At 41.3% G+C, this 12,007-nt stretch overlaps 1 protein-coding gene across 1 annotated transcript in view; it reads left to right on the top strand.

Moving 5' to 3' along the window:
- The first annotated feature begins 223 nt into the window (after nucleotides 1–223).
- The window catches only part of ZDHHC8 (zinc finger DHHC-type palmitoyltransferase 8), a 233,046-nt gene continuing 221,262 nt past the window's right edge, over nucleotides 224–12,007 (top strand). Inside the window, exon 1 of the mRNA XM_069215274.1 lies at nucleotides 224–542. Coding sequence (XP_069071375.1) covers nucleotides 439–542 — 104 coding nt within the window. The 5' untranslated portion in view covers nucleotides 224–438. The remainder of the gene's footprint in view (nucleotides 543–12,007) is intronic.

Below are 12,007 nucleotides of genomic sequence, written 5' to 3'. Positions count from 1 at the left end.
TTGTCATGTCGATAAACTGAGGGCTTTAAAATGATGTATTTCCTTTTTATAGCGCCTGGACGCCGAAGGAGTGGGCATTGCGCTACAAAACGGGCTTAGGTGATGGATGGGGAGTGAGAGGGCGTCTAATCCTCTCTGGTCCTGTGAATGGGAAGAAAGCGCCTCGCCATCTCTCGGCTCCACCTTAAGTCCCCAGCCCCGGCGGAGGGGGCCGGCCCGGGCTGGGTGGGATTTCCTGCCGGAGGTCAGCTGCTCCCTCCGCTCCTGTCCCTCTCCCCGCTGTCCCTCCGCCGCCTTCCTCCCTCTCGTCTCTTCTTGTCTCTAGCGCCTTGAGCCGGGGGTAGGCGCCTGCTGCCCGTGCGCTGCGGCTGCTGCTGGCCCCCGGGGGCCCCGGACCGCCACCCCCGGGCCCCCCCACCGTGATGTGTGCCGTACAGGATGCCCAGCAGCGCAGCAAAGAGATTTAAACCAACCAAGTACATCCCTGTGTCCACGGCGGCCGCCCTGCTGCTGGGCTCCAGCAGCCTGTTCTTCGTCTTCACGTGAGTGGGGGCACCCCCGGGGAGTGTGTGGGGGGTACACTGTGTGGAGCCGTGCCCCCCAGCTGAGGGGAGGGGGCCTAGGAGCCCCCCCAGTGTCCGTGCCCAGAGGGTGCCCGAGAATGATCTCCTACATACATGAGTATATGTAGTTGTGTGTCTGTACGGAAAGAGAAGACAGGGTGTGTGACTAGAGGGCTGTGTGTGTGTGCATCTATGTATGTGTACCCAGAGAACAGACAGGGTGTGTGCCTGATGGCCTCACTGAGCCCTCCCTGTCCTTGGTGCCTGTGTGTGTGTGTGTCTATGTATGTGTACCCTAAGAACAGACAGGGTGTGTGCCTGGATGGCCCCACTGAGCCCTCCCTGTCCTTGGTGCCTGTGTGTGTGTGTATCTATGTATGTGTACCCAAAGAACAGACAGGGTGTGTGCCTGGATGACCCCACTGAGCCCCCCCTGACCTTGGTGCCTGTGTGTGTATCTATGTATGTGTACCCAAAGAAAAGGCAGGGTGTGTGTCTGGATGGCCCCACTGTGCCCCCCCCTTGTCTTTAGTGCCATGGATATGGTGTGTGCCCATTGCTGTGTGCCCAAAGAACAGAAAGGGTGTGTGCCTGGATGGCCCCACTGAGCCCGCCCCCTCCTTGGTGCCATGGATGTATGCGTGTGTATCTAAGTATGTGTACCCAAAGAGCAGATAGGGTGTGTGTATGTGACTGATGGCTTCGCACAGCACTCTCTGTCTCTGATGCTAAGTGTGAGTTTGTGTACCCATGTCCGTGTACCCAGAGAGAAGACATGGAATGTGACTGGATGACCTCACTGACCCCGCCCCCCCTCCGCCTTTTCTTTGGTGCCATGGCTGTGTGTGTGTGTGTACCTACCTGTGTCTGTGTACTCCGAGAGCAGACAGGGTGTGTGCCTGGATGCCCCCACTGAGCCCTCCCCGTCTCTGATGCTATGTATGCGTCCCTGTACCCAGAGAGCAGCCACGGCATGTGACTGGATGCCCCCGCTGGGCGCTCCCTCTAATGCCCCATGCACGAGTCTGTGACGTAGTTGTGGTGCAAACAAAAATCCCACCAGCCAGACTGCCCCTTTACTCCATGTGACCGGCCACAGCTAGTTCATTTCTGAGATTTCATTATACAAATACATTTCAGGTGTGCCCATCAGGTGGTGTAATTACTCTCAAGCAAGTTCACAACTAACAGAATGCATTGCTTCTGAAGCACCGGAAGTGGGATCGGGGTGTCACGTGGTTTCCCCGCTGAAGACCCGTGTTTAGATAGCAGACGTGTGTGCGAGTGTTGGAACCCGCTGAGCTAAGCCTGATCTGTCTGGTCCTCTGCTGTCGGGGCGAAGCTGGAACCGCCCCTGGCTTGGGCGCACAGGATGGGCCTGGCACGCTGCGGTCGGTGTCTGTGCTAAAACTAAGCAGCAGATGTTGTGGCTGCACACATCTGGGTTTGTCTTTCCACACTTCATATCTCGGTGTGTAGATAAACTGGAGACTGTGCAAGGTCTGTGTCTCGAGACCTGGCAGGAAGAGGGGCCCAGATAGCAGACACTGTCTGATTTCAAATTGTACCTGAATGAATGTGTTCACATTGTATGTTGCTCACCTTAGCTAGTACGTTTCAAGGCCTTTCTTGTTTTGTGTTGGATGAACTATAACTAACTTTTCACTGTGTTTTTCTGATAAAATGTATTTTTTATGATGGCCCATGTACCCATTCTGTGCTGCAGACAGCCATCAGTCACCTGCTGTGCCCCAAAGCCCTTTGGTGATACACATTGGGGTTGGTCACAGAGCCTGCCTGGCCTTGCACAGGACTTACTTTGCTAACCCTCTGCCAAATTTCATGCAGTTTCATCAAACAATTTTTAGTAAATGAAACTTTTATTGCCCCTCCTTTTACCCTTAGCCCCCCCACGGATAGTTCTGAAGAATGCTTCCCATAGCCAACAAAAGACTAAACAAGTGACACATTTGGTGCAGAGTTGCCAAAGCCTGCCAAATTTATTAGCTTATGAATATTTGTTTGCAAAGGCCCTTTTTAAATCTGCCTCTTGATGGGCCTGCACGAAATTGAGAAACCCTAGAGTGGGGTAACGGGGCCAAAGGTCTGCCCCTTTTTGTGCTAATGGATCAAACTGTGCAATAGTTATCAGTGTCACAACACTACACCCCCCTTTAATGTTGTCCTGCACCCCCATTTGACAGTCACTAAACCTTAATTGCCTCCACAGGGTGTAACTATCTGCTTCCAACAATTGATGCAAGTTCATCAAATAGAGATAACGTTATAAGAAAATTAAAATGATATCATTGCCGCCCGGCCCACAGTGGTTGGCGCAAAACTTTACACACCAATAGAAAACCCCTCCTTCCAAGCTTCTGCCAAATTTTGTGCAGATTTGTCACACGAAGCCAATGTCTGAAAAAGGTTACCTAAGTTATTAGTAAGTGAAAATGTTTTGAAGACCTATCTACCTACCTATCTATCTAACTATCTATATATAATATGTACGTATATGTTTCAGTTGCCCCCCTCTCCTCCACACTAGATCTGCACAAAATCTGAATGACCTGCACCGAGTGTCACTAAATTCCAGCCACATTTGATGCCGGTTCAACAGCACCAAATTTAAAAACAAGCATTTGCAATGCAACGGGTCTTGCGTTTGCTCATTTTACAGCTGATAGCATTGAAACTCCTAACCTGACTTTTCACCTATCGGGCAAAATGCATTTATATACGTAACCGAAAAAGTGCAATTAACTATGTAAAGCGCTCCACTTCTGCCAAGCGAGATCGCGCTTGTAAATTAGAGAAAAAGAAGTCCACGAGCCCGATGGAAAACAGTGAGCCTCGCATGTTTTCTGTACTTGGTCGCTGCGCTCGAGGAGGGCCAGGCACCGGAAAAGGCAGGACGTATGCGTGCCTTCGACTAATGAAAGCAAGCAGATTTTATTAGGCAAGCCCACGAACCAATAAAAAACACTGACGTGATGTTGACAGGGCTCCGAGCCCTTTTCTAAACACTAAAGAGTCTCGCTGCGATACGCATGCGCAAGCGCATGCAACGCAGGCTCGACCCTAAAAACAAGTCAAAAAGTATTTGGCCCTTCCCCGCCTTGATGGAATTACTCAGATCTAGGCCTACACATAGAAAACTGATGCCTCAGAGCTTCTGACAGATTGTGTACCCATTCATCTCGCAGTGGAAAGGTTATTAGCAAATCAAAACCTTTATGCCCCCATCTTAGTATGTAACCCGGTGCCTCGTTGATGGGTCTACACGGTCAATAGATGTCATCTGTTAAGATACACGAAAGTGTCATGCCCACCCAACATCTTATTCAAATGCTAACATCTCAGACTACTGACTGGATTTACACCAAACCACGAAAAGCCACTTTCCGAGTAAAGTTCTACTTTCATGCCAACTTTGATTTATTGTGCAGTTCTTGCTGTAGCTGCAAGTGAAATTTCCTATTGGAGCTAACATTGTAAATCAAATTTTTTTTATCCCCTTCTTTAATCTTTTCCCCTGTACGGAAGTGCAAGAATTTTTTTAAGCTGGACTCTAGATGCATACACTAAGTGAAAACCAAATCTGGTGCAGATCTGGACATAATGGGTAAAGTTATAGGTACATTTTTAAATAAATGCTTTTTCAGCGTAAGTGTGGGGGAACCATAGCTGCACAGGAGCAACGGCTATTTTACATTTTTAGAAGTATGGCATACATATGTACACAGTTATTGATGTGAACGTGGACATGTTTTGGGGCCGTCTCTAAATTGTTCGTTGCCATCGATCAGTCCTCCAGGACTTTTTCTCACGTGCTTGTGACAGAGCTGCAGAAATTAAAGTTTGCTGGTTCTCCGAATTTTGGTCGTGTTTGCCTTAAAGAGGTGTCTCTGGCAGATGTGCAGTGTTATCCCTTCCAACCGTTTCCAAAATGTTCAGCACACCATCTATTTCAAATCGCCTATTCTGGCAGGACGTTGCTTAAATTAATAACTGAGAACAAAATATGTCATCACCAGTTCTTACTTGGGAAATCAAAGTAGTTTGTTTGCAAGACTTGTGAAACTTACAGAAAGCACTTGCTCAATTCGTCATTAAGGTTACTAGTGTGTGGGATGGGGGTGTTTACTGAAATGAGAACAGGTTTAAATCCGCCCCTTTGTGCAACAAGGACTCCAAAGTGTCCCCACTTTCACTGGCAGTGCGAGGGATGGGGTTTCACAGCATCTGATGGAAAAAACGGGAAATGCTTGTAGATGAACCTTGAACTTGCAAGATGGCATCCTTTATTCCCAGCTCTCCTTGTTATTGGGTTTAACATGGCACAGGTGAGCTACCTGGAGTGCTTTTATAAATGCAAATGCCTCTCACCTTCAGATTTTTAGTAAACTTATGTATATCTGATAGTTACGTGTGTGTATGCTGCCTTGTATATTTGTGCAATTGTATCTGCTATGTAGGTATATATTCTATGTATATATGCCATTTATATTTATTTGATTTTACTTTTTATGAATGTACACAAATGTATATTTGTATGTGCGCTTTATTTCATAATGTATTTACTTTTTGTTTCATGCATTTATTGAAGTGTTGTGTACAGGCTTACGTGTGGCTTTGTTTCGCCTTCAGAGCCCTTTTCTGTCTAGAGAAAGGTTCCTGTTGCTGTAGGTATCTCTGCTGGCATTGTAAGGTATCCATTGTGGGACGTGTATATTAACTTTGAGATAGTTGCATTGGTTTCAAGAGTGGATGACTGAACTTAAGTGGGACGGGTAAGTTTGCAGGGGCAAAACCTGCTGACTGCGGCGTATGGTCCATTGTGCATCACCAGCAACTAGAGTCTGGCCAAGCTGTGCTTTTTGTCCATGGATGCGCATGTTCAGTTTTCAGAAGTGTTCTGAAGAACAGGTACTCTGGTTGTACCTTAAGGATGCTTTGAGGGTGTGCCGGGTTCTGGATCCTTGTAGACTGAGGAATCTGCACCTCTGTGCCTTTTGTTTGAATGTCTTCTAACTGATGGTCAGCGTGTTGTGTGAGCTGACATCCCAAGTTGGGAACCTTGAAAGTCGGTTGGGACTTCTGCATTGAAGCCGGACTAATGTTCAGGGTTGTATAATGCCTTCTGTTTTCGATGTTGATGGGACCACTGATGAGTGGTCTTATTTCTTCTATATTGTAAATACTTTGATACCTGGTTCTGCACTCACCATCGTCTGTATATTAACTATTTAAGCAGGAACGTATGGACTACATTGCAGTGGTTAAGTCTTGCACTGCTCTGAACATCTCCAGAATAGTATTTCTTTGAATCAGTGGTAGAACTCTGCAGAGCAGGGATCAATATATTGTATTACAGAATTTGTAGAGCAATTCATACTCGCGACAAGGCTACGTAGTACACAGAGACACGTTGGCATTCCAGAGCACCATTGTAGATACACTAGATTTTTCCTTCTTTTTCTTGTTTTTCTCTTTATTCTATTTTTTTGTATAGAAAAACAATGAAGATGGCAACCAATCATTTGAAATAAGACAGTGAGGAAAGATATATTATTCATTCAATCAAGAGGCATTAAGATAAGTAAATGGCTACTTTAGCCGTAATTCCTTTCTATTTAGGGTAGCGTTCACAACAGAGATTGTCTTGATATCTTTTACTTGTGAATATCTTGAGTGAATAACCCAGTGGCTGAGAATGGTGAAAGGGATTGAATAATTGGTACGACAGCTTAATTAACTAGAAAGTTTCGATTTTAAACAATCGTAATATATATTGTGAATACATTGTAAAAAGCGTTATTCATTTGAGAGTAATTTTGGGAGCGAAGGAAATGAAATGTTTTGGGCATCGCAAGTAGTTTTTCTATGCCAATTGTAGTTTTTGATAAGTGTACACGCTATATAAAATAGCAGAAAACTAGATGCTTAGCCATTTTTTGTTGTATTAATGTGATTGTTTTATTTTGATTTGTATGCGAGAATAATTTACATATTTTTTAGAGAAATGAATTAGGGACTTTTATGAATGCAAGTATTTCGTTTATTTTTGTTGGACGTGTCCTTAAAATATGAGTATCTGTTGGTGTGAGTCACCTGATCAAGACCAGGTTTGGTCAAAACGCGTTGTGTTTTCTTGTTGCTGTTCATACAATATAGATTGTTGGATTATACTCCAGTGGTGTGACTCCTACATCTTTTGTCCATAGAGAATCACCGGACGTCAATTGGATGTATAATATAAAATAGTGTATTAAATTATTAAAAACATCTATATGTATCTTTAATATAGAAACCATGGTTTTCTTCGGCGAAGAGGGGGGGGGGCTCTAATGAATACTCATGCTGTGTCTTACTTTTCTTTTTTTTTTTTTTTTCTTTTTTACCCCCCCCCCCCATGTTAAGCCAAAATTATTCTCAGCCATCTGTTATTTGATAGATGGACAACATATTAAATGTTTGAAGTGTTCTTTAAGGTGAAAAAAAAAACAGTTTCATTTTTCAAGCTTTGATTAAGGATGCTATAATAAGTTACTTGATTTTTACTTACTCAGAATTTTCATAAGTGATATTCATAGCTTGATAAGGTAACTACTTTTCAATGTACTTCTAAAGAAAGTACAAGAAATAGAAACTCATCAGATGTATTAAAATCAAAAGTATTGAGTGAGAAAGTCTCAAAGTGCTTACCGTTTCGGCATAATAATCCTCATGGAGCGTAGGGTCCTGGCATTTTTAATGGAAGGTTATTTGTTGTTCATTGCATCCCTTTTATAGTTGGTGCCATCTTGTTGGAACACGTGCGTGCCAGCGCTGTTGTAAACTATTTTGGGCCAATGGCAGAATGCCATCTTGGAGATATTCAAGCGACTAGAGAATCACAACAAAGGTCACAAAAAATTGTGATATCAAGGCAAGTCCTTACAGTGAAGTTATCGGGCAATTGCGCGTGCCATGTTGCCTCCCTCGTGACATACTGTAAATGCATATATTATACAGATGCCAGAACAAATGAGGAATAATAGCACGCAAACGGCATATGTTTGGGTAAAATATTAACTGATTTTGTATGTGTGTATGTATAGTGTGTCCTCCAAGCTACACTCTGGTTTCTCTTCAAACCAAATCAATCTTTCCCCTTATCGTGTCCTCAAAGCTATTTCCATTTTATGATGAGCTCTTCTGAAGCCATCAGTATGATACATGGATGATCAAGGAATGTATTTCTAATTTGCATAACCTGTTTGTAGAAATTTCTGATGTATAAACCTGTTTATGTATGTAAGGTGAGAATCTAAGTCCGGCCTCCAAGTTTTATCTAGAAGAAGTTTGTATGTTGGGCCATAAGGCAATTTACATCATTGCAGTCGAGGCTGTTAACCTTTTAATTTGAGCACACATGAAACAACATCGGTGTAAGAGAATTATGGTGAAAAGGGGGGAGAATTTCCAATTTGTACAACCCATTTGTTGAAATTTCTGCTGTTTAATAGATTTTCATATACCTAACAAGAAACGAAATTGAGTCCCTAAGTTTTGCTTGCCAGAAATTTTAAGATTAAGTCCTTAGAGATTTTCTTGCCAGGGTTCAGAACTGTCAGGTCATTTTTTCTTTACATAGCTGCCCTTGTCGCCCATAGATATTTCTTTATCTAAGGAGCTATATTTACCTCGTTCATTTTGATTGAAGTATTACTATAATATGAAATAATTTCATGGCTAGTTGTCATTATGCTATGTTGTAAGAAGGGCAACTATTAAGATATTCATTTCCTTATTAGTAGACCTATATTGGAGTGAATATCATCAAAGTTATGGCTCCCCTTGTTGTCAGCATATTTAATCCCAGATTAGATGCAAGTTAATTTCAAAGGCCAAAACTGACATATCTAACCAACAAGAAAAGCTGTTATATGGTTACTCCTAATTTGAAGTAAATATTATAATTTTAGGTTTCAATATAATGCATCTAGATGTTGTCTCCACATTTTTCTACTAATTTCTCCTTTTAAGCTGCACAAAGAAGGAATTGCTATTTTTGTAGGCAGTCTGTAGCTTATCTCAGCTAATTAATACCTGTACTCTGTGTTTTGTTCATACTCATACCTGGCAATGGAAAGAGGCAATTTATCCAATTCATAAAAATGTGTACATTTCATTATCCAAATTGAAACCATTTTTCATAGTGTCAAATTGCTAAATCCAAAAGCCTTCTCTTTCTTGTAATGCCTTCTCCGTATTACCTTATTTACAATTTTTAGGAATCTTTAAGATGGTAATGAATTTGATAGAATTGATAATGGAGGACTGATGATGAAATCAAATTAATTGTCATCTGTAAGATCACAAAAAAGTGTACCGGGGCGATAGGAAGCAGTCATTACTAAGAGGAAAAACTTGTAAATTTTTAAGCTAGACACTGTTAAAAAAAATTGGGGATTTTAGCCAGGATGAAGTGACATATGTGAAAAATAGGTCGCAAAGCACATGTTGTCTACTAGTCTGTATTAGTAGCTTCTTGGAGTTATGTAAAGAAATGGTCTTTGACAATCTCCTACGAAGATTGAATAAAGAATAACATTTTTCATGACCCCAGTTTCTCCTTTTACGAATATACACTTATGTTTTTCTTTTGTAGACATGTTTGTAATCGCTAGTAGGCATGGGTCTGTATGCTTATGTGTACATATTTATTTGTCTGTATTTTGCTTGAGTTTTTTTCTTTTTTTTTTTAAATTGGTATCTAAGATTTGGATTTTTATATTTATTTTTATGTTGGTGTTTGTATTTATCTGTTTATTACTTTTTACTTTAGGTGTAATTCAATATTTTTTGCATGTATGTCTTTCTCTGTATGTATTTGAATATTTTTGTACGTGTTTGATTGCACGTGGCAAAATGTGGTCACAAATCCTGTATTTGTCTTTGTATTGCTGAACTGGAAAATGTTAACCTGCCTTCAGAGCCCTTTTCTGTCTAGAGAAAGGTTTCTGTTGCTGTAGGTATCTCTGATGGCATTGTAAGGTATCCATTGTGGGACGTGTATATTAACTTTGAGATAGTTGCATTGGTTTCAAGAGTGGATGACTGAACATAAGTGGGATGGGTAAGTTTGCAGGGACAAAACCTGCTGACTGCGGGTATGGTCCATTGTCCTTTGTATTGCTGAACTGGAAAATGTTAAACTTCCCCATGACCTTCCAATGAAAGATACCGTGATGCAATGGGTATGTAAGGGGAAGTTGCACCAGCTAACCAAAAACCACCCATGAGTTTTGTGTTGGAGGGCACTGAGATAACATTTTTATTTTTTCTCAATCCGAGTTGATCTTAAATATAATTTAGATGAGAGCATTATGGGTGGCTGTAATAAAAAAAAAAAAGACTTTTGTATTGACCATGAAACTTAAAGGAAACCTATTGTTAACAAACATGTGGCATGCAGGGATCCAATAAACCCTTAAATTCTACATATTTTTTGCATATTTGTAGGTGTTTTGTATGTATTTTTTGTCTTATGTCTATTTATTTGTATGTATTTGTGTGTCCTGTGTTTTATCTATATACTTGCGTGCATTAGTTTGTATTTAAATATGTTGTTTGCGTGTATACACACGTGTGCGTATGAATTTGTAGGTAAGAATGTTGATGCATTTGTATGTACCTGTTTATACACATGCAGTTGTGTACTTGTGCTTGCGTGTACATCTTACGTCTGGTGAAATTATCAGTCTTTGCAATTTTCAGTTGAGGGGAAAAAAAAAGTAAAAATTGCCCAAATCCACAAAACATTTGTGGTGATCCTTTCTCAAGTAGGGTATCAAAAAGTCTCATCTGTGGATACCAATGGTAGATCATTAAATTCTGTATATTTAGTAGATTTCACAGTTATTTGATCAGAATTAGGTGTGAAGACTTTGGTGTAACCCGGAGATGGGCAGGAGGGCAGCCATTCAGAACGGTGGAGGAAAAAAACGCAGATTTGTAACTTATTGGGTATTTTTTAATATTCCTGATGGTTTTCACATCTAATCTGCAAACTTCACTGTAGTGTCAAAGGAAACTGTAGTGAGTGTGAAAATTGTCTGCAAAACCCGCTTATGTTTGAAACTGCAAGAAAAGGGGTGTCTTATCAACGTAACCTAGAAGATTTCCAGTCTGTGGTTCGTGAAGATAATTTGTTTCGTGAATTGGCCTCAAAGTTAGCATTTTTAGGTTCCTCCGGCCGCATAGCTTTTAGTCTGTAGGTGAAAGCCTGTTGGGCCCCATAGTACAAAATTTACAGTGGGTTTAAAGCCCGTCCACTACTTACCACTTCTTTGCTTTGTTACCACTCTCATTTTCTTGCTTCTTATTTGATGGCTTGTGTTCACTTCTTGTGTTTGTCCCTCACCTGGAGCATAACCTCTTTACCCTCCTTTGGCATTGCTGACGTGTATCCTTCCACTGCTTACATTTAGGGAAGTACTTTATCTTTTTATATAAGCACTCAATGAGGAAGCATGTGCTTACATGCACTCTCCCTCGAGTGCAACTACTGCTCTATCAATCCCCGCACCCACCTCCCAGAGTGCTCTGTGTTGCAGTGGTGTCTCTAGAAGTATAATTTAGGAGGGCACATATTGAACCACAAATTAAAAATTTAATACTTGTGGGGCCACCTGCCGAGATTAGTTTTTACATTTCTTTTTTTTTCACTGCAAAGCAGCATTTTTTGGCGTAAAATGTTAACATCTGACTGTGTGTATAATGTGTGTGTGTGTGTGTATATATATATATATATATAGATATATATCTATGTATATTCATATATAGCAAAAAATGCTGTTTTGTAGTGAAATTTAGTTCAGTTTGACAAATTATTGTATGATGACAAGGTGTAGTTCGTTTTTTTTTTTTTTTTACTGCAAAACAGCATTTTTTGCATAGAATGTTAACATCTGACTGTGTGTGTGTATTTAGATATAATATCAAAAAATGCTGTTTTGTAGTGAAGTTTAGTTGTTAGTTTGACGTATTGCATATGACAAGGTGTAGTGTTTTTTTTTTTTTTGTAAAGCAGCATTTTTTGCATAAAATGTTAACGTCTGAGTGTGTGTGTATTTCTAGCAAAAAATACTGCTTTGTACGTGAAATTGAGTTCAGTTAGTTTGACAAAATATTGTATATGGCAATGTGTAGTGTTTTTTTTTTTCCTGTGTCACCTAGAGGCACATTCAGCAGATGTGGGGGTGGGGAGGGAGCCCTAGACATTGGGCCGGGGCATTGTCCCATCGGGCCCCATCTAGAGATGCCAGTGCCATGTTCTCCCTCGCTCTCCCACTTGCTCTCTCCCTCATGTGCTGCCTTTTATGTTCTACTCGTGATTTGTGTTGCTTCATTCCCCTCACCCCCATCCATTACTTTCTCTGCCTTGTTTTTTTAAA

The sequence above is a fragment of the Pleurodeles waltl genome, chromosome 11 (genome assembly GCF_031143425.1).
Source record: "Pleurodeles waltl isolate 20211129_DDA chromosome 11, aPleWal1.hap1.20221129, whole genome shotgun sequence".
NCBI lineage: Eukaryota > Metazoa > Chordata > Amphibia > Caudata > Salamandridae > Pleurodeles > Pleurodeles waltl.
The sequence above is the reverse complement of the archived record's forward strand: the minus strand, read 5'-3'. Positions and strand labels throughout refer to the sequence as shown.